Source organism: Melanotaenia boesemani, chromosome 8 (assembly GCF_017639745.1).
Source record: "Melanotaenia boesemani isolate fMelBoe1 chromosome 8, fMelBoe1.pri, whole genome shotgun sequence".
In the NCBI taxonomy this organism is placed as follows: Eukaryota; Metazoa; Chordata; class Actinopteri; order Atheriniformes; family Melanotaeniidae; genus Melanotaenia; species Melanotaenia boesemani.
Genome location: NC_055689.1, coordinates 464,870 through 491,746, shown reverse-complemented (window position 1 = coordinate 491,746; position 26,877 = coordinate 464,870). Strand labels below are relative to the sequence as shown.

The following is a 26,877-nucleotide window of genomic DNA, read 5'->3' as shown; positions in this document are numbered from 1 at the left end:
AGGATATCAAAGAGTGGAATATTTGCAACTTGGGCACCATTTTGGACACTGTGGAAAGTGACAGCGGCATCACTATTGAGGGCGTTAATACGCCCTACTTGTACTTCGGTATGTGGAAGACCACCTTCGCATGGCACACAGAGGACATGGACCTCTACAGCATCAATTACTTACACTTTGGAGAGCCCAAGTCCTGGTAGGCACACATGCATGAAGCAGAGCGTCTGCCACTGAAATTTAAATGAAGTAATCCTTCGTTTTCTGCCCGTGGTTGTCCTCAGGTACTGTGTTTCCCCAGAGCATGGAAAAAGACTGGAGCGTCTGGCTAAAGGTGGGATTTATTCTGCTCAGTCACACATGTAGAATATTTTTATTTCATATTTGTTGTCTCTTCCCTTTTCAGGGTTTTTTCCTGGCAGTTCTCAGAATTGTGAGGCTTTTTTACGCCATAAGATGACTCTCATCTCTCCGTCAATACTGAAAAAGTATGGCATTCCCTTTGAAAAGGTACCAGAACATTTTTATTTACGCTGTCAGACACTTCTCCTGCAGCTCTGATAGCTGACCGTCTTCTCACCTCCTTCACAGATAACCCAGGAGGCGGGCGAGTTCATGATCACGTTCCCTTATGCCTACCATGCTGGTTTCAACCACGGTTTCAACTGCGCAGAATCCACCAACTTCGCTACGGAGAGATGGATCGAGTATGGCAAGCAGGCGGTCTTGGTGAGGCCCGGCGGTGATGCTGTTATTGATGATCGGTTTCTATGATTTTCTGCTCTTCTAAACCGCCGTCTCCTTTCAGTGCTCATGTCGTAAAGACATGGTGAAGATTTCCATGGATGTATTCGTCAGGAAGTTCCAGCCCGATCGCTACGAGCAGTGGCTGGCAGGGCGAGATGTGGTACTCATAGACCACTCGCGTCCCACCCCAGAGGCGAGGGAGTTTTTGGGCGAGTCCTTTAACGAGATCAACAGCAGTAACTGCAGCTCCACTGAAAGCTGTGGGGAGGACGGCTGCGAGCGGAGGAGGTATGTCACCTACCGAAGGAGTACAGGTCCTTCTGCCTCACGCAGTGCAATGCATTACATTACCGTGTACTTTAGATCAGCCGCTCTCAAACTGGGGGTCTGAAGATAATTTCAGGGGGTCGCCATAGCAATGTTAAAAAAATATAAATTCATCAAATAACCGTGATGTTTTAATTAGGTCTGTCACAATGAACGAGTTATTGCAAAGACAGTAGAATTAACATGTAAGTTACTTAATACGAAGTACTCGTTACTCGTGTCATGGTACAGCCTTAGGCATTCAGTATGTCTCAAACCGGTCACTTACATGAGTGCACTGGAAGGTAGTGTGTAGGTAGTGTGTAGTGCGCACTAAGCTCTACCTTCTGTAGTGACACTATCGTGGGTAAGTCCTGATCCAAATTGAGCACTAACGTTTTGAACTTACCGGTAGTGACGTACCAGCTTAGCAGCGCCGCTCTGTTAATATACCTTTTTTTTTCTTCCAAAATCCAAAATCACGTCAACATACGAGTTTGCATGTCATCATACTTTTATGCTCTTAAATGACTTTTAAAAGGTCTGATTAGTGAAACAAAGAACCGTGGCCTCCACACATTTATCTATCTCAGTAGATAACAATAGAAACCATCAGCACACGCATGTCTCCCCCATACTTGTTAGTATAAAGTACAATTTAAAACACTAATAAAACAGCTTTTAAATAAGCAAAGATTTCTTCACTGAATTAAAGTACTTTATCTATGTGTTTTATTGGTGTTTACACTGATACGTTCACGTCTGCAACAGGAAACCGATTTTACTAGAAACCATCATTTAAAATATGAAACGCAGTAATGAAGACGCTAAAACAGGGATGCAAAAAACATTTAAACTTTTTATTAAAACATTTCTCTCCGCCTCCTCTTCTCCACAGCAGCGTCCTAGCCCGCACTGCTGGCTCGGTGGTTTGATGCCACACTGACCTACGGTGAACACAGAATGACAGGTTATATAAAAGCAAACATTATTATGTACTTTATGGGTACTTTGTACATCACTTTAGATAAGCGTCTGCAATCAGCTACGGCTTCGTCAGCGTTACCATGGAAACGGGCCGGTTCTCTAACCAGCTGTGTTTCCTAATCAGTTTTCAGATTAAGGACCATTTCGTTTACGCCAGAGACCCCGCAGTGTTTTATCTGGAGGTTCAACAATCATGAATAAACATACGGAACCTATAGCATTAATCTTTTTTAACACTTGTAGTCCATCTACATCCACGAAATCGGCTTTAAAACTGCTAACATTTACGTTGCTAACTCTACTGCAGCCTCCAACAAATGATCAGATCCATAACTGTCATCAGGGATAGAAGAGATAAGAAGCATGCTGCAGTTTATATTAGAATTATGATCAAATAACTTCATACTTACAACAGTAGAAAACAGCCTCCGCCTGCATCGGTACCGCTGAGTCGGTGGCTGCCAGCTCTGAAAAACTGGTTGAAAGTCCCTCCCCTTCCGCTACGTCAGCAAGATGGCGTCCGTTTAGTGCGTGTAGTGTCCATCGTTTCGCACTAGATTTTTGGCTGAGTTTAGGGCAGCATCCGGGTACTTTCAGTGCACCGAGTTTTTACTGAAATTTCTGTGTCAGCGCACTAAGCACTTAAATGTAGTGTTCGAAGTATAGAAGTGCGCGGTTTGGGACACACCCAAAGTCTTCTTGAGAGAAGCTGATTCTGGACATGTAGGCGCCATGTCAAAGCAGAGAACCGGCTCTACCAACATACCACTTTATCCTCCTTATTTTATGGAAGATCATTTTCCAGCCGTGTATTCAGAGGATGACTGCAGGGTGACCCGTGTGCTATAGCACTAATTAACCACTCAGACATTTGGTCTACCCTCCTCAGCCGTGGCGGTAATGCATCAAATCATTGGGTGCCCACCACCAGGAAACAAGACGCAGTTCTTTCGTGTACGTCATGGCTGACTGTGACCAGAGCGGGACGGAGAAATCCAACAAGCTGTCGGCCCTGTAGACAGAAGTCTGAGAATTACAAAGACAGAACAGTCGATGAAGGAAGAGCTAGAAGAGTTTTCATTTCACCTCCATCTCAGTGTCAATCTCTTGCTGAGGCTGCAAGTTCAGGTTCAAAAACCTTCGATAGATCACAAGCTCGTCTAATAACATGCATCATTTTTAAGGTGTGAAAAATAACATACGTGAACACCGCTAGACAACTGCAAAAATCTTCATTTTGAATAAATATATTGTTACACGCAAAAACGGCCTTTTCCTTTAAAAGCAGGCCTACTGCTGTATGGAGGAAATGTAAATTTTGGTTTACAAAAATTGGGGTCTGAGGCTCCAGAGGTGAAAGTGGGCATTTCCCACAAATATCTACATCCCAGAGAAGAAAGTCTGTCTACTGGAAAAGTTTTATGTTTGTCTTTATTTTAAAACCTAAAAACAGAAAATAAAATGTGGTTTCTCTAGAGTAGATATTTATCAGAAATGATAAGTTTCCTTTTTGAAAAGTCTGGTAACATCTGCGTCTCTAAAGGAGTTTTATTTAGCTGGCTGAGGGAAAAATGTCTCTTTGGATTGGAAAGGCTGCAGACCCCTGCACTAAACACATAAACAGGTTTAGCAGCAGTTTTCTCTTTAAACAGCAACAGTTAAAATATTTCTTCATATATAAAATCACATATTTATGAGAAAGAAGGATGAAATGTTCAGGATTTACTAACTAAAAGGTAAAAAGTCAGCAGGATGGATTTAAAGCTGTGAAGCTGCTTCCTTCTAAACACAGCAGGAACAATATGTGATGAATATCAGCATCAGGTGAACAGACAGAAAGCAGGATGAGAATCTCACAGCTTCTAGATGGTGAGGAGAGAGAAATATTCACAATATGCACAATAACTTCCATCCATGCACCTTCACTGCTTCATTATCCAGGTTTCTGGATATAAATTCTCTAAACTTTCATTTTTTGTTTGACTGCACCTGCAGCCTCCGCTACCGGGAGTTAAGGGTTAACATCTGGTTTCCGGGTGTAGCGTCAGGTCTGTAGATGTAACTATAAACATGTGTGGTATCCACAGAAAGTCCAGAATCTCAGCTACCAGCTCAGTAAAACCATTTCTATCACCAACAAACACAGTTAAGACAACAATAATTAAAAGACCAGGTACACAAAGTCTGAAAAATAGTTATGGCTCCACCCAGCGCATGAACACGGACAGAAAACGCGTCTTCATGTTAATAAAGACGCTCTCTCCTGGTTACATACGATGCACCGCTGCAGCAGGACCAGACATGGAGGAAGATGCAGCCTCTTCATGAGGATTCTCTGGTTCAGAGCCAGTAGCAAGAAGTTTGAGAGAAGAAAGAAAAAACTGTGTTAATCTGCAATAAAAACAAATTATCAGCATTGTCCCACACCCTCTCCTTTCTCAGCACACAAAGAATAGAGACAAAAAGGCACCGAGTGTGTCTGGAGGTGCCCAATGAGGTTGTTCCAAAGGATGAGGATGAAGAGCAGTACGGGAAGCGTCCCAGAATAAGTCTTATACCCCCTCGAGCTGCTGTCCAAGAAGGCAGGAGAAGTAAAGGTATTGAGTTTCCTTCCTCACTTGGATGGTTTTCTGTAGAACAGCTAAGATAGAAATACTTGCTTTGTGGTGAAAACATTCCAACCAGAACTAGTTTTTATTCCCTCTGATTCTGCCACAGGCCCACCAAAGTTGGTTGTCACCCCGACCAAACTTACTTTAATGGATCCACTTCACAGGGGTTTAACCCAGAGCAGCAGCGACGGGGCTCGTCCTCCCCATTACACCAAGACTCGTGCCCCTGCCATCTCGTCTCAGTCCAGTCCAAGAAATGGACATTTATCGGTTTCAGTGGCGTCGACGTGGACAGACAACACAACTCAACCTGTCCGTAAAATGGGGGTGGCCAGCCTGCTCTTCCACCGGACTCTGAGCCCTAAAGATGCTCTTCAGGTGCACAGCTACACGCTGGAGAAGCAGCGGCAGCCTCACACACAACTGCAGGTGCACAGCTACGCCAAGGAGCACCAACCTCGTCACCTCCAGCTCAAAACCTGCACCAACACCAAGGTTCTTTCCTGTGGCCAGCCACAACCATCTGACGTCCACCTTACCCAAGTAATGCCTCCTCAGTCAGATGCACAGAATCCTGAGCTCGACATCCACAACGAGGACAAAGCTAAAATGCTGATGGCTGTCCAGGTTCCAGCTGAAGTCGACCCTATCAGCATGGCCGCCCCCGTCGAGGCTCAAACACACCTTCAAGATGGCAACAAAACGGAGATGGATTCACCTAAAAGCAGCAAGCGCAAGGTGAGTATTCTAATTTTTTCCACATTACAGATGCATCAGCAACGTAATAGGAAGATGTTGCTTTCTGTTAAAGTGTTGGCTCTTACCTGCTGTTATCAGTTTTTTCATGCTGCTGTTTAAGCTGCTTCTTTGTGATCTGCAGAGACAGATCAGTGCTTCACCTCTCATATGGAAGTAGTTCAAAGGTTCATTGTCACTGTTCACACACTACCCATCCGAAAAACAAAGACCAAAAAAAGGTCCCCACCTGGATTTAACGGGTATGGGCCTCCTGTTAGATAATTACTGCAAGGGCCCCTTCATCAAGACCAGGACCTCGTTTATCAAACTGTGCGTAGCAAAGCGAGCTACAGGCGGCGTCTGTGGAGCACATCTACATCCAGATTTATAAAAGCGTGCAAACACACGTCCTGCAGCTGTTTCCCTTTATAAACAAGAATCAACTCTAAAGCGGCGCAGGTGAGGGAACGCCTTGCCCCGCCCACATGGTGGCTATAAAAGGTCAGGTGGATGCCTGTAATACATATTCATCACATCATTTCCATGATGGCTCGGGAGGAAAAAGAGGGAAGAAGAGGAATTTTTCGGGGTGTGAGACAGAGATCCTGATGGACCATGTTGGAAAAGGTAAAAATGTGTAACTGGTGGACACGGCGTGGACGTTACTGGTGTCAGAAAGACAGAATAGTGGCAGCAGGTGGAGATGCTGTAATCACAGCGTCAGAAGAGAAGAAACACAAGAGGAGTCAGATCGTATGGATGGATATCTCAGTCAGTAGAACACCCATCTGCCATGAGGGAGATGGAAGTTCGATTCCCACAGGGGTGAACAGCAACACCTTCCAGTCGGGGCCTTAGGCAAGATGCTGCAGCCCACAGTAGGTCATTGTGGAGAGAAACGTCTGCTAGATGACAGTCATGATGCTGGTATTGTAGTCGTTTGTTTTAATGTCTGAGACTGGTAGCAGTTTTTTTAGTGTTAATAATATTTCTTTCTAGTTGCTGGGTGCTCCAGTTGGTTGGGCGGTGCAGAAGCACACCATCACCGCTATTAACCAGGCGGATGAGGAGTTTCAGGAGATAAAGACTGTCTGGACAGAAATGAGGACAAGAATAAAAACATTGTCTAAGAATAAATAAAGGAAATCCTCCTCTTGTGTGTTTCGTTAGCGTAGCATCACTTCTAGACCTCCAGCCTCCAGTCTGGTCCCGCTCTGCTGGACTGAAGGACCAAAGCTACTTTCCACACTGACTGCTACATGCTGGCAGCAGACTGGCTCCTTATTTATCTGGATGGGTTTTATAACGTGAAGTTTTGTTCAACAATGACAGAACATGTTTTAGTGGTTGAGCTTCTTATTAATATCATCTCCCTTTTTCCTGGAAATCCTGGTTGTCCCGACCGTGGCTCTTAGGAGGATTAATATGGAATGTGTCTGCAAATTTCTGCAAACAGCTTTAATATCTAACATGTGGTGTGAAAGGTGATAGTGGATTATGTACAAATTTTATTCTGGACCGTTGGTGTTGTCGTTTCCTGTTTCTCTAGATTCTGTGTGTACGTCTGCGTAGAGGAAGAAACATTTTCCTGCCAAGTTTAGTTTTTATAAATCCCAGAAGTTTGATTATATTTGGCGTACGCCGGTTTTTGTTCAGACGCCTGCTCCTGCTTAAAAATCCTTTCTACTACCCGTCAACCACCTGGTTAGTGACAGGTCCTGCTCTGATTTGTGGTTCTGTTTGTAATAAATTCTGCTTCCTGCTTCTGGTCGGCCTTTATGCTGCTAGATCTATTGATACATTCATTTGACATCATTTTAGCCCTAATCTTCTGTCATTATATGTAAATCTGCTAGCAATGTTTAGTTCTGTTTATGCTGTTCAAACTCCAGAGTAACCAAAGTCCACTGGAGGATAATAGCATGGGCATCCTGAAAGACACCATTCCTGTCAGGGAACCAGAGCACGCTGAAAGAAAGGAGATTCCTCAGAATTATCACGTAAGTAGTCGCCGTCTGTCAGAGAAGCAAACCAGTGACTCCTGATTCAGACCTTATGGCAGGTTAAAGCTTGTTACATTCTCTGTGAGAATCGAGAACAGCTGGTTAACAGTGGAAGCTCTGCCTTGCTGTATCATCTTCCTCCAGCAGGGGTCAGAAGAGCCGTCGCATTGCAAGTCAGTGGCCAGGAGACAGGAGCAGGAAGTACAGCTGTCCAAGCTTCCTTGTCATCATCCTCTGTTCAGTAATGATGGTATGACTTACCCCATCTGTATATTAATTGTCATTACACAGTCATTTGTACATACAATGTTTTTCTACATTTATTCTTCTGTATTTCATGAGTTAAATATGTTTCATCTCACCCTGCTTTTTTTTAATTCCTCCTCTCCTTTCTGATTATTCTCTTATCCTCTCTTCAGATATGTATGTACACATGGAGGTGGAGGAAGAAGAGAAGGAGGAGTGGGCGAAGCCTGTAACCCAGCTGTGGCAGTGTCGGCCATATAACCCCCAGGCAGAGTGGGAATATAACAAAAACATGGGCCAGAAGGCTCCTTACTGCTCCATCTGTCTGCTCTTCTACACTTACCATCAGGTACACTTTTACTTTTTCACTGCTTTTACTCGTCTTTTACACCCACCATCCTCTTCATCAAGTCCGCCTTCTAGTACCGGGTCGTCCTCTTCATCAGGTCCGCCTTCTAGTACCGGGTCGTCCTCTTCATCAGGTCCGCCTTCTAGTACCGGGTCGTCCTCTTCATCAAGTCCGCCTTCTAGTACCGGGTCGTCCTCTTCATCAAGACCGCCTTCTAGTACCGGGTCGTCCTCTTCATCAGGTCCGCCTTCTAGTACCGGGTCGTCCTCTTCATCAAGTCCGCCTTCTAGTACCGGGTCGTCCTCTTCATCAGGTCCGCCTTCTAGTACCGGGTCGTCCTCTTCATCAGGTCCGCCTTCTAGTACCGGGTCGTCCTCTTCATCAGGACCGCCTTCTAGTACCGGGTTGTCCTCTTCATCAGGACCGCCTTCTAGTACCGGGTCGTCCTCTTCATCAGGACCGCCTTCTAGTACCGGGTCCTCCTCTTCATCGGGACCGCCTTCTAGTACCGGGTCCTCCTCTTCATCGGGACCGCCTTCTAGTACCGGGTCGTCCTCTTCATCAGGTCCGCCTTCTAGTACCGGATCGTCCTCTTCAGCAGGACCACCTTCTAGTACCGGGTCAGGCCTTTTTAATCCCGGTGTGATAGATGAAGCAGGTGGAGGAAACCTTCCTCAGAGGTTTTCTCCATATTAACATGACAGCATCACACAGTTGCTGCAGGTTTGTCGGGTGCATCCATGATGAGAATCTCCCGTTCCACCACATCCCAAAGCTGCTCTACTGGACTGAGATCTGGTGGCTGTGGAGGCCGTTGGAGTCCAGTGAACTCATCGTCATGTTCTAGAAAGCAGGTGGAGATGATCTGAGCTTTGTGACATGGTGCATTATCCTGCTGGAAGTAGCATCAGAAGATGCTCCACTGTGGTCATAAAGGGATGGACATGGTCAGCAACAATACTCAGGTAGGCTGTGCTGGTTAAACCAGGCCACGTTGGTACTAAGGGGCCCAAAGTGGACCAAGAAAATCTCCCCCCACCGTTACACCAGCAGCAGCCTGAAGCGTTGATCCAAGGCAGGATGGATCCATGTTTTCATGATGTTTCCAGCAGATTCTGAGCCGAGCATCTGAATGTGGAGCTGAAATGGAGACTCATCAGACCAGCAACGTTTCTCCATCTTCTATTGTCCAGTGTTGGTGAGTGTGTGTGAATTGTAGCCTCAGTTTCCTGTTCTTAGCTGGCAGGAGGAACCCGGTGTGTCTTCTGCTGCATCCTGGTCCAGACAACTGCTGCTCTGGATGTTTTCTCTTCTTCAGACCATCTCTGGAAACCCTGGAGATGGTTGTGGGTGCAAATCCCAGTAAACACTCAGACCAACAACCACGTTCAAAGTCTCTTAAATCCTCTTTCTTCCTCATTCTGATGCTCAGGTTGAACTTCAGCAGGTCGTCTTCAGCATGTCTACATGTCTACATGTAAACAGGAAGTAGAACAGGTGGAGCTGATGAAGAGGAGGATGATTTTATATCTGTGTAGCAATCTGTACTTTAATTTATTGCATTAACCCCCCCCCCATTCTCCTCTTCCCCACATGAAGTCGGAGTTGAGCAGTGATGGCTCCAATCTGATCCTGGAGAACCGTCCAGGTGGCCATCAGTGGTCCAGACCGCTCATCCCAGAGATGTGCTTCAACACCCAGTCAAGCAAGACCAGTGATAGTGGGGAGGGACAGCTGTCCAATCCTCATGTGGCGGAGGACGGAACGAGCCGTCTGGTCAGCTGTGCTCAGTGCTGCGTCCGTGTGCACACAAGTAAGCTTCAGTTCACTTACACTGCAGAACAGCTGCACATGGCCAAAGGTCCGTCATTATGCTAGCTCTGCTACACGCCTCATCTGAACTAGGCCTGACTCAGAGCCTTGCAGGGGTTTCACATGAACACCACATCCCTGACACACTGAGAGAGCCAGACAGTGTTTCCTGTTAAACTACAGATGTTTGTTTATGTTTGGTGAGTTGTTCTCTTTTACAGCAGGACTCTGATCCAAATGATCCTGAAGGAATCATCTTCAGTAGCTGTAACTAAAAATTCAGCCTTTTATTTTTACATTTAAGTTACTTAACCCTTTAAATGTCACCCACCCAAATGCCAAAAACAGCTAAAAAAAAAGACATGTCCTGGTTCCCACAGACCAGGTAGCAGGTTGTGGTGCTCCCATGGCGCCGCGGAGGGAATGGAGTGTGCAGTGTTGCGGTGGTCGTGGAGTCCATCATTGGGGTGTATGTGAAGTGTGTGTCGCAGGCGACATTCAAACACACTTTCTGAGCTGCCACATCAAATACACACCTGCATGCTGACCTGCTGTCCAGTCACCTGCTGAGACAGTTTCAAAGCTACAAGAAGCATCTGGATGATTCAGCTCGGTCTTGTTTAAAGTGCATTCTTTAGGAGAAGAACTCACTTTTATTCTATATTGCAAGGGCTGGTTATTTTCCAGTATCACACTGCTGAACAAAGTCAGGATTATCTCCTGAACCAGACCTGTGGCTTGGAAATACCAAATAACAAAATACCAATGTCTCCATCAGAGGGCTGTTCATCTACGTGGAAAGACGTGGTGGGGGTAATGGCTTGCTAACAAATATTAAGTGTAAGCTAACCTTCACCCTCCTCAGCATGAGCTGGACGATGAACAAGAGACGGTACCTGCAGCAGAAAACCGATCAGCTGATTGACGCTCATGTCATGATTCAGGGAGCAACAGGAGGAGGCGGGGGGCATATAGCCTACCGTAGCCTACTATAACTACAGTTCATCATAATGGCATTGTTTGCTGCATTACTGTTAGGTGCATCCTTAAGGCTCAGTTATACCCATGCAGCATCAGATCAGTTACCAGTGTAGTTACCTCTGCATCACCATGTAGGCTCTGCGTAGGTCTGCAGATGCTTGACATGTCCCTCTCCCAACCAGATGGCAGTCTGGCTACATGAACGCAGCCACGCCCAAGTGATCCATTGTGGTTAGTCAGTTTGTGTTTACATGTTTCCGGAATTCTGAATCTTCTTGCTGAACAACTGCGGAATAATGTCTCCTCCTCCTCCTCCTCCTTCTTTTTGTCCTCTCCTGGAAGAATATTGTGACATATGTGTGTATATATATGTATATATATTTGTTTGTTATATAACAATCCACGACTTCTATAGTTCGAGATGGTAGTTCTAATCTAATCTAATGGATTTTAGAAAACTCTTAATTAAAAGTCAGGATGTCCTGGGGGCAGGCCCCTAGCAGCAGATACCTGGAACCCACCAAGGTCTACCTCTTCTACCATCAGCAGTGTCTCAGGAGCGGTGGTGTGTGTCTCTGTGGGGTAAACTGTGATGGATATTTAACCCTTTAGCTGATTTACTGAAGTTTTCCAGACATTTCTATCCTGTCCAGGAGGTTTACAATCCAGCCACTAAATGTAGTTTTATTCAGAGACTCTATCTGGTAAATCCACAATGATCCATGATAACAGCATTATTTATCACATTTCACCATAAAAACATCACCATCACTACTATGTTGCTAAGAGACCTCTATTTAGACCTGGACATGATGATGAAGCCACTTCCTGTCAGACTTTCCACCAATCAGAGAGCTTAGATTGACGGTAACGTCCAATCAGGAGCAGCCAAAGATCAAAAGAATATAAACAACCAGGATTGGGTGTGAATTCAGTGAATAGTGCCTGTGTGTCCTTTCTGTCCTGGTTTAGGTTGCTATGGTGTGTCTGGAGACGAAGCAGAGCTGGATGACTGGCTGTGTGCCCGCTGTGAGGCTGGTGCCATCACCGAGGTAAGCCTAGCTCTGGATCGGCTTCTCACTACCAGATGTAGGTTGTGGCTTATGATCAGCAGGAAGCAGTCAGATGTTGAAAGATAGTGGGAGCTTTCCCTTCCTGGATGTTTCTTCCACTTTGTGTGCAACAACATCTGAACAGAGTAATCAGAGGTTTGATCATTGACTTGGTGAAACCCTGAGATCAGGCTTGTCTTGGATCAGCTGTTTGGTTTCTACTTAGTAACGTGGGTAATGTCTGCAAAGGAAATCTGTAGCTGTGCAGTGGTAATGATCTCAGAGGATGTGCTCAGGCTGAATCAGTATAATAAATCACTAAACCTGCACACTGAAGTCATTGCATAAGTATGGACACCCTTAAACTACTACTTTCATGTAATCCCACCATTCAGTCTTCTTCTTGTCACACCTGCTGGTAAAGTTCAGCTGTCCTCTCCCCCTCCCTCTCCTCATCTCCCTCTCCTCATCTCCCTCTCCTCATCTCCCTCTCCTCATCTCCCCCTCCCTCTCCTGCTCTTCCTCCTCTCTTATTCCCTCTCCTCCTCTCTTGCACTTCCTCCTCTCTTCCTCCCTCTCTTCTCCTCCTCTTCCTCTTCCTCCCCCTCCCTCTCCTTCTTTCCCCCTCTCTCTCCTCCTCTTGCTCTTCCTCCTCTCTTCCTCCCTCTCCTCCCCTCCCTCTCCTCATCTCCCTCTTCTCATCTCCCCCTCCCTCTCCTGCTCTTCCTCCTCTCTTATTCCCTCTCCTCCTCTCTTGCTCTTCCTCCTCTCCCGCTCCCTCTCCTGCTCTTCCTCCTTGCCTCCTCCCTCTCCTGCTCTTCCTCCTCTCTTCTTCCCTCTCCTCCCCCTCCCTCTCCTTCTTTCCCCTCTCTCTCCTCCTCTCTTGCTCTTCCGCATCTCTTCCTCCCTCTCCTCCTCTCCTTCTCTCTCTCCTTTTCTTCCTCCTCTCTTATTCCCTCTCCTCCTCTCTTGCTCTTCCTCCTCTCCCCCTCCCTCTCTTCTCCTCCTCTTCCTCTTCCTCCCCCTCCCTCTCCTTCTTTCCCCCTCTCTCTCCTCCTCTCTTGCTCTTCCTCCTCTCTTCCTCCCTCTCCTCCTCTCCCTCTCCTTCTCTTCCTCCTCTCTTATTCCCTCTCCTCCTCTCTTGCTCTTCCTCCTCTCTTCCTCCCTCTCCTCCTCTCCCTCTCCTTCTCTTCCTCCTCTCTTATTCCCTCTCTCTCCTCCCCCTCCCTCTCCTTCTTTCCCCCTCTCTCTCCTCCTCTCTTGCTCTTCCGCATCTCTTCCTCCCTCTCCTCCTCTCCTTCTCTCTCTCCTTTTCTTCCTCCTCTCTTATTCCCTCTCCTCCTCTCTTGCTCTTCCTCCTCTCCCCCTCCCTCTCTTCTCCTCCTCTTCCTCTTCCTCCCCCTCCCTCTCCTTCTTTCCCCCTCTCTCTCCTCCTCTCTTGCTCTTCCTCCTCTCTTCCTCCCTCTCCTCCTCTCCCTCTCCTTCTCTTCCTCCCTCTCCTCCTCTCCCTCTCCCTCTCCTGCTCTTCCTCCTCTCTTATTCCCTCTCCTCCTCTCTTGCTCTTCCTCCTCTCTTCCTCCCTCTCCTCCTCTCCCTCTCCTTCTCTTCCTCCTCTCTTATTCCCTCTCTCTCCTCCTCTTGCTCTTCCTCCTCTCTTCCTCCCTCTCCTCCTCTCCCTCTCCCTCTCCTGCTCTTCCTCCTCTCTTATTCCCTCTCCTCCTCTCTTGCTCTTCCTCCTCTCTTCCTCCCTCTCCTCCTCTCCCTCTCCTTCTCTTCCTCCTCTCTTCTTCCCTCTCCTCCCCTCCCTCTCCCTCTGAACGTGAGCCTCTGCATGGCGCATCACATGACGTTGCTTAAACAACATAGACTTACACTACATAGATCTTTACCTATGGATCGGCCCATTGTCACCCATATCCGATCTAGAAATAGCTTCATATTGGTACTGATATCATTACCAGTGTCAGATCGATGCATACTTATCAGTGACAACTTGGAAAACTTTTTTTTTATATTAAAGCATTACATTTGTGAGGACCATATTGTAGTAACATGGAGTATTACTAGGTGTGTTTCTATTAGCCCTAGAATCACGCTAAATCTAAATATCACAATAAAAAACTGGTAATGGAGACACATACATTCTAAAAACTTCTCACATATCGCTAAAATGTTTTTACTCTCTCATGAGGTGGTTGATATAGAAGTATATCACAAAAGTGTACTGGAAACATTTATTTTGCATTTACACGTTTCCAGACATGACATAAGGAGTCACATGACCGGTAACGATGGCACGGTATCAGTGGCCACAAGAGGAGACGGAAATCTTTTTACAAATAATTAAAGAAAAAATAGAACTGCCATCCTTGATGATACCGTTTGGTAGTTATCATGGCACCCCTAGTCCAAATACCAGATTCAGTTTGGTTCAAACCCATCAGACCTCTGCTGGAAAACCGAAGAGTTTCACCAAACAGACGTCCAGATGGAAAAAGAACAGCTTCAGCAGAAGAAAATAAAGTTCTGGAACCATCCAGCTAGAACACAGAACCTAGATCTATTAGAAAGTCTGTCTGTGACCTGCAGAGTCCATGATGATAGCCTCCGACACAAGAAGACTGGATGCTGGCATTAAACCAGAAGCTTCTTCAGCAGTTTAGTTTCAGTGTCCATGTTCACCTCAAATGATTGACTTGCTCATGTCTTTGACATCACAAAAACCTGGAATGGTGCGAGTACGTCTTCCATCCACTTTCAGCTTGTGCTGTGTTTCTTCCTGCAGGACTGCTCTCTGTGTTCCCTGAGAGGTGGAGCTCTGCAGAGAGCCAACAATGACAAGTAAGTAGCTGAAAACTTCCACTTTCTGGATTTGACTTGCTTCAACACCTGTTCTGATCAGGGGTGTTCAGAAAGGGAAGCTTTGGTTCGTGCTGTTTGAAGCTGGCGTTGGTTTGAGTCTGGAAGGATCCAGGTGTCAGTCATTGATTGGCTTAAACCCAGAAAGGTTAACTACAGATTTACATACACAGCTGTTTATTTAACCCTTGTGGGTCATCGTAACTTCACACCCTGTCAGGAGATTAGAGGACAGAAAGTCCTAAAAACTACAGATTTACACTACCGTTGAAAAGTTTGGGGTCACTTCCCTATTGAATGCCATGGCAAAGTGAGCCCAAACTTTTGAACGGTAGTGTATATCTTTCTTTTTTATGTTAAAATGTTCAAATCAACTTCAGTCTTAATCAAAACTGCCAAATATATAATTATTCAGCTTATTTGAACTCTTTTAATACCATGATGCCACTGTTTTTCTGGATAAAACACTAGCAAGTTATTTCCATAGAAAAGATTTGGTTGAATAGACCAAAGATTGGAACTAAATAGATTTTGAACCACTGTTAGTTTTCAGTGTAGGATTTATAATTTACTGCCCTTTTTGGCTGCATGGTGGTGTGGTGGTTAGCAGCCTCACATCAACAAGGTCGCTGGTTGGAGCCTTTGCTGGGGGGGCTTGGACCTGGGCAGCGGGGGCCTTTCTGTGTGGAGGTCTCCCCGGCTTCCTCCCACCGTCCAAAGACACGATGCTAGGTTTACCTGTCACTCTAAGTTTTCTCTAGGAGTGAGTGGGACTGGTTGTTTGCCTTGTTCTGTGTTGGTCCTGCGATGGACTGGAGACCTGTCCAGGTGTACCTGCCTCTCACCTGCTAACATGCTGGGATAGGCTCCAGCTTACCTGTAATGGATAAAGCTGTGCAGATAATGAATGTGTGGTAGTTTGCATTTATTCAAATTAGTTTAACCTTTTAAATGCCAAATTATTGAAATGATGTCATTTTATTGGAAAAAGACGTTATTTCCTATTAAATACTTGTCTGGGAGCTTTTAATATCAGTCTTAAATGTACCAAAATTAATGTGATGCATTGTTAGTTGCTTTTCCAGTTTGGGATTTACGACTTACTATCTATAGAAGTCCATAACAATGCCAGTAAATCTACAGTCTAACCATTCATCCTCTAATAGCAGGGTTTCAATCTGGAGAAAAATAGTAAAATGACTCATTTTTACTCTGACATGGGACCTGGTCCAGGTTCTGGGCCTAAGTATGAAACCCCAGTTATGTTCTGAGGCTGGATGATGGCGTGCAGCCTTCAGCAGGCTGTACTAAAGGTGTATGTATGCCCAAAAGCCCGTAAATGGTGTATGCCAAAAGAAAGTCATACTTATAAAGCTATGCACATGTACTCCTGCAATTAGGAAACTACAGCTGCACCTCAGTGCTTGTCCAGGGTTCCGCCTCAGGCAGGCCCTGTTTAAAGGAGCCAGCTGATCAATGTTATGTCGGGGGTAACAATGGCAACCACGGAGAAAAGAACAGCTCACCGAGGCAGACACTGGATGTGTTGGTGATCGAGGTGGATAGTCGAAAAAATAATATGTTCGGTGGCCAAAGTGGTGGTGAGACGTAAAAGGAAGGCAACACATTATCGTGCTGCTTCAGTGAGCGGGACGGGGAGCATGGCTGAGGTGAAGAAAACGACTGACATGCCACCGCAGCCACAGGTGGGGTTAGGGTGTACCCCAACTGACTCTTTCTAAGAGAAGGATGGCCTTCATAGGAGAGATGAGCTTGTGTGGTGATGTGTCAGCAAAGAAGGGAGACACAGATTTGGCTGATGAGCCAGGTCAAGCACTGTTTGTATTAAATGGGATTCATGTACAAGCATAAACACTGGTGTTTAGCATGCTTATCATAAAGTCGACCTACAATTAAAGTCTTGAAATGTGAGAGGGAGAGTGACGCAGTGTGGCTTCCCCACCGCCAGCGTGGCCTGTTTCCCCTCTCCACAGCAAGTGCACGTATGGCTCAGACTTTGCGTAAAGGACCGCACACTTGTGCATGGAAAGTGACTTGTGCCCGTTTCGGTTCCCGTGTGTGCGTTGTGCGTATGTCACATTTATAAATGAGAGCCCAGCTGTTTTCGGTCTGAATGCTGCTGTATTAGCTTCTGGAGGCAGCACGCCTGCCAGTGTGCTTGCAGAACTCAGGGAAACGGGTTTCAGCTGTTTTGTCCTTAAACTGTTGCTGTGTTTTACCAGAACATGTTAAACAGTAACTGCTACATCTGTAAATCTTATTTGTTGGTGCATCTGAATGAGTACATGCTTCACCCTGAGCTGTAGTTTCTCCACAGTCCACCTCATGTTTGCCTCATCCACAGATGGGTCCATGTGCTGTGTGCCATCACCGTGCTGGAAGCTCGCTTCGTCAACATCACAGAGCGGAACCCCATCGACCTCTCGGCCATCCCACTGCCACGCTTCAGACTGGTAAGACGGGTCGCAGTCCATGGTTGGTGGACTTGGAACGCAGTGAATTCAGTGTTTCTTCAAAACAGATTTCCCTGCTTGCTCTCTTGTTCATAATTTATTGTGGTTTGTGGTGAAGACAGACTTCTTGTTTGGTGCCTTTTGGTTGTCCTTGTAGTTTCACTTCTCCTTCCATGTCCTGATGTTTCTGAAAAGCAAGCGATGCAGCTCTGATTTTATTTGCATTCATATAGTAAAAGGTTTTACTGAGCTCATAAACCCGCCATCCTCTTCATCAGGACCACCTTCTAGTACCGGGTCGTCCTCTTCATCAGGACCGCCTTCTAGTACCGGGTCGTCCTCTTCATCAGGACCGCCTTCTAGTACCGGGTCGTCCTCTTCATCAGGACCACGTTCTAGTACCGGGTCGTCCTCTTCATCAGGACCGCGTTCTAGTACCGGGTCGTCCTCTTCATCAGGACCGCGTTCTAGTACCGGGTCGTCCTCTTCATCAGGACCGCGTTCTAGTACCGGGTCGTCCTCTTCATCAGGACCGCGTTCTAGTACCGGGTCGTCCTCTTCATCAGGACCGCGTTCTAGTACCGGGTCGTCCTCTTCATCAGGACCGCCTTCTAGTACCGGGTCGTCCTCTTCATCAGGTCCGCCTTCTAGTACCGGTTCGTCCTCTTCATCAGGTCCACCTTCTAGTACCTGGTCGTCCTCTTCATCAGGACCTCCTTCTAGTACCTGGTCGTCCTCTTCATCAGGACCACCTTCTAGTACCGGGTCGTCCTCTTCATCAGGTCCGCCTTCTAGTACCGGGTCGTCCTCTTCTTCAGGTCCGCCTTCTAGTACCGGGTCGTCCTCTTCACCAGGACCACCTTCTAGTACCGGGTGGGACCTTTTTAATCCTGGTGTGATAGATGAAGCAGGTGGAGGAAACCTTCCTCAGAGGTTTTCTCCATATTAACATGACAGCATCACACAGTTGCTGCAGGTTCGTCGGCTGCATCCATGATGAGAATCTCCCGTTCCACCACATTCCAAAGCTGCTCTACTGGACTGAGATCTGGTGGCTGTGGAGGCCGTTGGAGTCCAGTGAACTCATCGTCATGTTCTAGAAAGCAGGTGGAGATGATCTGAGCTTTGTGACATGGTGCATTATCCTGCTGGAAGTAGCATCAGAAGATGCTCCACTGTGGTCATAAAGGGATGGACATGGTCAGCAACAATACTCAGGTAGGCTGTGCTGGTTAAACCAGGCCACGTTGGTACTAAGGGGCCCAAAGTGGACCAAGAAAATCTCCCCCCACCGTTACACCAGCAGCAGTCTAAAGTCTCTTAAATCCCCTTTCCTCCTCATTCTGATGCGCAGGTTGAACTTCAGCAAGTCGTCCTCACCTTGTCTACATCCTGCCATGTGATTGGCTGGTTAGAAGTGTTAGCAGGACGTAGAACAGGTGGAGCTGCGTGTATATCTTTTGCAGCCTTTCCATGTTGGAAAATCAGGATTTTCTTCACTGTGACAATCGTTAAATGGAAGTTGCGTCATTTCCTTTTCCATATTTACATCCCAACATGTCTGCGTCGGCCTGCTTCCTGCTCCGTTTCACAGCTTTGTTTTCTTGTCATCCTCCCAACATTTCCTTCCTCTCCTTCCTGTTGTTATATCTTCTCAACTTAAATCCTCTCTGGCAGAAATGCGCCTACTGCAGGAAACGGATGAAGAGAGAGGTGAAGGGCTGCTGTGTCCAGTGTTCCCATGGCCGCTGCTCCACGGCGTTCCATCCCACCTGCGCTCAGGCAGCCGGGATCCTCATGCACCCGGACGACTGGCCGTTCGTAGTCTTCATCACCTGCCACAGACACAGAGCGCCTGTCATACCCGAGGTAACCCCACTCAGCCCAGCTGCAACACTGACTTCTGCTGTTTGTCTGCTCCTGAATCAACTTTGAAAAGAGTTTTTCCTACTTCTTTTCCTCCTGGAGGTTCTCAGAATGATCCAGAGTTCCCCTGTGAGGTTTATTGGGTCAGTCAGGGCACAACTCATGTACAAGACAACTCGAAGCTCTTTACAGAAAACATTGACCGCAAGGTGCAAAAGAAACATTAAAAACAGGGGAAGTCAACAAAAATAAGATGAAATGAAAACAAGCTGAAGTAAAAGCAGACAACTTACAGTGGGTTACATGTGATACGGACACATCATCATCAATGTAAATAATTAAAAGCAGGTTGACGTGTAAAATGTTCCTCTGAACTTTTCATCTTACTGTTCCATATTCAACAAGTCTCCCAACCAGTGCTTATTTTGTTCTTTTAACGGCTTAAAAAACTTGAAATGGATCAGGAGGGTGCTGTCTTAATGTTGGAAGACATCTTCAACACTGTGAGGAGTTAGTTACAGAATTCAAAGTCTCATTTAACCAACTGAAATCTAAGCTTGATCCAACACGGCCTAGAGCTGAAGACCTCAGCCGGCCAACACATGTGCTGTTGTGTGCAAGGACAACACTAAACTAAAGTCCAAAGAGATGGACTTAGAAGGCCGGAGTCTGCGTCAGAACTGCAGTACAGTCGGCCTGCCGGAGTCCATGGAAAGCGCTCCCCCTACAGATTTCTTTTCAAGCCTGTTTTGCTTGGGGAGGAAACGCTACCTACTCCACCTGAGATCGACAGGACACACGATCTCTAGCAGCAAAAGCACCATCCGAGCAGAGATGGTGACGCCCCGTCTGCATCGTTACCAGGTGAAGGAGCTTATTATCAGAGGCACGGCGGAGAGGAAAGCTCAACTTCCGTGGCAAGCATGTTTGCATCCTGGATCACTACAGCCCCAAAGTCCTCAGCCAGCGGGGGGAATGAAAGACGTCATGAACGGTCTGAAACCGGCCCTTATCTACCCCGCCAGTGGATCAGCTCAGCTTCCACAATCTCCCCAAACCTGCGGACTAGCCTCCACAGCGGGACTGATCTCAGCATGATCTCTGTCCGAGTGGTACAACTCCCTGATATCTAGAAATCTCCCCTATATTCTGTTGTTAAATTCACTGGTGTTAATGACTGTTTTTGCCATGGCTCGCAGTGGTGGGTTTATTGACACTATGCTGCCCTGTGGTTACCACGTTTACAGACTGATGTGGTTAGCCTGTGCTTGTGTGTGTGCTTAACTCGGGAGATATGCAGGTTTCGTAGGCCAGTGGTTACTGCTGCCTGTGCTCGGGAGCCAGACGGCATACTTTCATTCTTTACACTGGTCTCTTTTTTGCCCTTAAAGAGCCCTGATACATTCTGTCAGAGGTTACGCTCAAATATTGTTTGGAGCAGTAAACTTTTTTTTTCTAGGGAAGAGTATAGTTTTATGATTTATTTGAATTATTTGACAGGGACGTTGCGTTTGTATATAGTCACAGTTTAGTAGCTGATGCCATGCAAACAGAATTTTTAAAGCTCGTCCCTGGTTGGGCTTTTATACACTACATTAAAATACAACAATATTACAAGACCTATATAAAACTCACCTAAACACACAATATGATATCTAGAATTCATTCACACACACATACAGTACTGTTTACAAATGGATACAGTTTTGGTCTGATGACGTTGTGACAGTCCGATGTTTGGCCACCGCTACGGACCTGTGGTAAAGCCTCACCAGAGCCGTATAGAAATGTTGCACTACATTTTATTGACGCGGATTTCAACATGAAAACGAAACGTCTCCAGACTATTTTTTTTTCCAGATCACACCAGGCGGAACATAGCTGCTGGTCTGAGACAAACAATAGCTACAGGGACCTGGTGGAAAGAAACTAGTCTGTATTACCACAGTAAACACTTAAAATGTCACCCCCCCCCACAAATCTCATCTATAATTGTGTTAAATAATCGAGATCTCAATTTCAATCAAAATAATCGTGATTATCATTTTTCCCATAATCGAGCAGCCCTAGTTTAAACCATCCTATGAAAAGAAGAAAGGTTCTCTCACACCTGAAACATTTCAAAGCACAAGAAACACACATTCGAAGCATAGATAATGACCTTCTGTTAGGCTGGATGGGGCAGCGTTTCCATGCTGCTTTCCAAGCCAAAGCCAGAGAAGTTTTAAACCTTATCAACAAGGATATTTCATTTGAACCACACCAAGTGACCTCTGATAAATTAGGGCGCTATATGTCGTCATCTCTGGTAAACCTTATACTGAGTGGGAAGCTGCGGCTGATGGGTGTCGGCGGGTCCTCTGTCTCCTGGATCGCTGATTACCTGACAGACAGGCCGCAGTTTGTCCGGCTGGGCGGTGTCCTGTCTGATGTGGTGATGAGTGATGTAGGAGCCCCGCAGGGCACTGTGCTCTCTCCATTCCTGTTCACCTTATACACCACAGACTTTCAGTACAACTCCGAGTCATGTCACCTTCAGAAATTTTCTGACGACTCTGCAGTTGTTGGGTGTATAAGTGGTGGACGGGAGGAGGAGTACAGGGGGCTGGTGGACGGATTTGTGGAGTGGGCGGGTAAGAATCACCTGCTGCTTAATGTGGACAAGACCAAAGAGATGGTGCTAGACTTCAGGAAGAAGGGATCAGCTCCACAGCCCCTCTGCATCCTGGGTAGTGATGTGGATACGGTTGAGGAATATAAATACCTGGGAGTGACTATCGATAACAGACTGAGTTGGAAGACCAACAGCACAGCTGTGTACAAGAAGGCCTGCAGCAGACTCTACTTCCTGAGGAAGCTGCGGTCATTCAACGTGTGCAGCAAGATGCTGGAAATCTTTTACCAGTCTGTGGTGGCCGGTGCCCTGTTTTCATCTGTGGTCTGCTGGGGGGGCAGCATTGCAGCCAGTGACACCAACAGACTGAACAAACTGATCAGGAAGGCTGGCTCTGTCATTGGCTGCAGACAGGACACTTTAGAAGCAGTGGTGGAGAGGAGGACACTGAACAAACTGTTATCTATCTTGGATAACCCGGACCACCCTCTCCACCCTGTGCTGGACAGACAGCGGAGCTCCTTTTCCAAAAGGCTCAGACAGCTTTTCTGTCTCAAGGACCGCTTCAGGAAATCTTTCCTGCCACACGCAATAAGACTGTTTAACTCATCATCACTGTGTCAGAGATAACAACATGAGTGACTGTTGTAACTGGTGAATTTTGCACTGACTGGATCAACCTTGCACAGTTAAACTCCTCATCTTGTGTCATTGAAAACAACTGTCAAGTATGTAATTGGGTAATTTTGTGTGTAACTGGTTAATTTTGCACAGACAAGCTCAATTTCGCAAACCACACTACTAATCATTGCACTGGACTATATTATTTGCTGGCTATTCTCATTTCTTACTGTGTATAGCTAAATTCCTCCTTGTATAAGTCTTTGTAGATATTGAAATTTTTTATACTGTTTTTTATTTTGCTACCTTTAGAAGCACAACTGCTAAATGACTGTACCGCTGCAACACCTAAATTTCCCAGCTTGGGATGAATAAAGTACTTCTATCCATCTATCCATCTATCCATCTATCCATCCATCCATCCATCCATCCATCCACCCACCCACCTTATCATACTCTGGTTGCACTTGTGAATGTTTATGCCCCTAATTCAGATGATACAGACTGATTCTTCAGACACATACTCTCCCATTTTTGGGGGAGACTTCAACCTCTGGATAGACCCAGCTCTGGGTCTATCCTAAATTAACATCAGCTCTGCAAGTAAGTCAGCCTTTTATATCCAAGCCTTCCTATCTGACTATGGTATCTGTGATGTGTGGTGAGCTCTGCATCCCCAGGACAGAGACGATGCATTTTTCTCACGTCCATCACACAGATTATTTTTGATTGATTCTGATCTTGTCCCACTGGTCCATTCTTGTGCTTACCAAAGTATTGTAATCTCAGATCATGCCCCCTTTACTTTAAAGGTCCCATATTATACACTTTATTCCCAATCTGAGACCATTCATTAATATCTAAATGAAATATTTCCGCCATGGTATGGACAAATCGACCCTCAGTTTGAGTGCAGCGGCTTCTCTTCACCTCCCTCTTTTTAGCAGCTTCAGAAATGTGCCGTTTATGGTGGGCGGAACCCTGGTGGAGCAGCTCAGCTGTTGGCTCCGCCCATCGCATCGCCCGTCATGAGGTGATTGACAGGTTAATATATTTTCAAGCTATCAGACTAATAAGGCCGAAACGATAAAATAACTGCCAGCTCTTACCTCTCCAGCTGTGTCACGGACAGTTGGTATTGAACCTGGCTTCAGCTTCAAACGGTTGGCGAAGCCTGCTTTCCATGCCCCCATGTTGTGGAAACAGTCCTCTTTGAAATGCTGGCCACAGACATGCAAAACCTTTGGAAGTTTTCCGGGTACATTTCCTCCAAAAATAAAATTAATCCACTCAGTCCTCGTGGGTTCAGTGGATGGAAGTAAAAAAACGTTTTCGTGTTCATTTATGCAGCCACAAACAGAACAGTGCTTCTGTCGCTTAGCCATGTCCGCTAACGAGGGTTGCCGAAGAGGGAAAAACACTGGGCGCTAGGTGATTTTTAGAGGGCGGGCTTTGAGAGCCGGTAGACGGGTCCATCGCTCTGTGGGGAGTGGTTATTGTCCCTTATGACGTCATAACGTACACGCTTTCAAACAAGCTCATTTCAGCGCTTACTTCCCTAGAGGTGGAGCAGGGGGGAGAGAGAGCGCCTGAAAGAGTTTCACACTTACGGGTCTCCTACACATGCGGGGGGACCAGTATGACTGTTCCAAAACCATTAAAAAGTGAATTTTGCATAATATGGGACCTTTAACCATTTCTTTCCCTTGCCTTCCACTGAAGTGTAGATGGTAGCAGTTCAATTTGACTTTGTTGTCAGATGACAACTTTGTTGAATTCATGAATTAAGAGATAACATTTTTATAACCACCGATGTGTCATGTTACCTCCAGTGTAGGCCTGTCACGATAACAAATTTTGCTGTACGATAGATTTTCTCAGATATTATCGCGATAAATGATAATATTGTGCAAAGCGATAATGTTGTCATTTTGAGACCATTTCAACTAATAATACAATGACAATGCCATAATAATACCTATGGTAGTATATAGGCCTATGTATATGTGCCTGCGCATTACAGGGGTTATTACGGTAGACCAGGAAGTGGGGGCTTTGTACTGATGTTGTAGGCTCCGTGTGTGTTCTGCTTACATGTGGGGAGCAGTGAAACAATAAATGAGGAGGTGCTTGCAGCTATTATTTCTCCATTCGACTTATTTACATAATTCAGCATGAGAGGATTAGCGCAAGAGCGTGAGAAGACACTTAAATGCGCGAGTCTCACGGCCAATGCGTGTTGGCAGCCCTGCAAAACAAATGCGGCTTACCGGCTCGCACAGGTGCTTCACCACGGTCTCGTGCTGCAACATGCTGCCGTCAAGTATGACACTAGAGAGATCACTATGCAAGAAACCAGAGCGTTCAGTCGAAATACTCCATAGTGAAACTTATTGTCATACACAGTGTATGGTAAAGTAAGTGGGGGACAAATAAAAATTATCGCGGCCGGCGAACTTATCGCGCTCATATTTTTCTACCGTTCAATTAATTGACTTATTGCTTATCGCGACAGGCCTACTCCAGTGCTTTAGTGTGGGATGCTCTTAAAGCCTACCTCGGAGGTTGCATACTCAGTCCAGCTAAAATGGAAATCAGTTGGTGAGCGAACAGTTTTATTCAACCACATTTAAGAGATTGACAATTACCACACTATTTCATGGAACCCAGTACTTTATAAGAAGCGTATGGAAGTTGAAACTAAACTTGATTTTCTCATGACTCACTCAGTGAAACATTTGCTCTTTTTTTTATTATTATTTTTTTACCCTGTCCTGTCCAGCATCCTAACATACAGAACGTGGTCTGTGTGCCATATTTTGCTTTACCAAGGGAGACATGTTATATACATGGCTGCCCTTAATATTTTTATTATTTTTATAGTAATCTTATTTTCTTTAGTCTTTATATGTCAGCTCCGAACATGACAGGAAGATAGAGGAAGAGGGAAAAAAGGGAGAAAAGGACAGGATTAAAATGTGTAAGTAACAGTTGTCTAGGCTGCCTAAAACACACCTTAAAAATATAAACTACCACAGTACTACATGATACATGAAGAAAATAGGATAATGATATGAAAAAGTACAGTAGTCATCAATCGTACCTGCAGAGAAACGTACCAACACACAAACATCACCAACATCTGGTAGAAGCAGATTGAGAGACGAGCATGTTTGTGAGCATGCACGTGTGAACGTGCATTTGTTGCCATACAACAAGGAAGAAATGTGTGCTTGCAAGGATTCTGTGATCACGCCGCACCCCGAAGTATCAGTGGGGGACGAGGGGAGCCCAAGGCCCAGCAGGTCCACAGAGCACCAAGCCCGACCAAGGACGGCCAAAGCAGACAGAGCAGCGGCCCACTCAGACCAGAGCAGAGGGGCCCCCAGACTGGAGCCCCCCGGCATGATGGGGCTGGGGCACCCGGCAGCACAGGGCAATGGTGAGCAGGCTCAGCACCCCACAGGCCCTAGGGCCACCCATTCCCTCCAGCAGAGCCCCGCCCAGGAACCTGACGGGGCCCGATCGCTCCAGGCAAAACCACCGCTGGCCACGCCAACCCAACACCAAGGCTAGGCACCCCAGGGACAAGAACATGTCCGTAGGATCCCCCCGAGGAGGGGTGTCTAGGTTGTGATAAAATCTAGTGGGGCAGGCAGTCACAGGGGTCCACCGGGAGATCTCGCAGTGGGGACCCCCCAGCCAAACCCACCGACTTCACTCGCCCCACAGAGCCCTATGTGTGGTGTGTATGATGTGGGGTGGCAGGGGAGGAGAGGGGCTCGGGGAGGGGCACAACCGGAAGAGAGATCTCTCCTCCTGGCAGCCAACTCCTCAGCTGGCCGCTGTAGGTGCCCCTGCCTCCCCAAGACCACCCAAGGGCAGAAGGGCAAATGCCCGGCCCAGAGCCCAACACACCATCTTTATAAAAGGCAGGCATTCCTGTTTCAATATACAGCATCTATGTGACATAATTTATTCTGTTTCTGATGACATTCCTGAATGTTACCTCGCTTGATGCCAAAAAAGTATTTGACCTCGTGAAGTTTAGCTATTTCTTTGCAGCCTTGGAGAAATTTGGCTTTGGGGCAGGTTTCATCTCATGGGTCAGACTGTCATATTCAAAACCATGTGCCTACACACAAACTCGCAGCTATGAAGGCCATTCAGGTTGCACAGAGGAACTTGACAAGGGTGCCTACGCCCTCTGCTTTTTGACTTGGATATGGAGCCACTCGCCATGACCCTCCGTGGTTGTAGCCATGTGTCCGGCATCTGGAGGGACAACACTGAATACAAGGTCTCACTCTATGCAGATGACGTCCTGTTTTTCATCTCAAATCCTACCCTGTCATTGCCCTCTGATTAACTAATTTGGAAAATTTGCTGACTATGAATTAAATCTGACTAAAAGCTAATTTTTTCCCATTTACAGCAAGGCTTGTAATTTAAATCTCACAATAAAATTGTTACAAATAAACTCATTTTTAGGTGTCAGAATCACTGAAAAGTATAAAGATTTATTGAAAGGTGACTTTTGTTACCATGCTAAACCAAACCAGACAGACTGTCTCAGTGGTCACCCATGTCTGCCTCCCTAGTACGATGCATTA

General features: G+C 46.2%; 1 protein-coding gene across 3 annotated transcripts in view; it reads left to right on the top strand.

The window, feature by feature from the left end:
* kdm4ab (lysine (K)-specific demethylase 4A, genome duplicate b) overlaps positions 1–26,877 on the top strand; it is a 38,008-nt gene that overhangs the window by 4,259 nt on the left and 6,872 nt on the right. Inside the window, exons 5-20 of one of the 3 annotated variants that reach the window (XM_041992297.1) lie at positions 3–196; positions 282–331; positions 404–507; positions 589–726; positions 806–1,032; positions 4,480–4,634; positions 4,756–5,192; positions 5,277–5,387; positions 7,280–7,387; positions 7,535–7,640; positions 7,810–7,985; positions 9,585–9,798; positions 11,751–11,830; positions 14,616–14,671; positions 17,055–17,163; positions 18,841–19,032. In XM_041992297.1, the coding sequence (XP_041848231.1) occupies positions 3–196; positions 282–331; positions 404–507; positions 589–726; positions 806–1,032; positions 4,480–4,634; positions 4,756–5,192; positions 5,277–5,387; positions 7,280–7,387; positions 7,535–7,640; positions 7,810–7,985; positions 9,585–9,798; positions 11,751–11,830; positions 14,616–14,671; positions 17,055–17,163; positions 18,841–19,032 (2,457 nt within the window). Of the gene's footprint in view, positions 1–2; positions 197–281; positions 332–403; positions 508–588; positions 727–805; positions 1,033–4,479; positions 4,635–4,755; positions 5,388–7,279; positions 7,388–7,534; positions 7,641–7,809; positions 7,986–9,584; positions 9,799–11,750; positions 11,831–14,615; positions 14,672–17,054; positions 17,164–18,840; positions 19,033–26,877 lie in introns of all 3 variants that reach the window. The other 2 variants (XM_041992296.1, XM_041992295.1) reach the window with 2 other exon arrangements.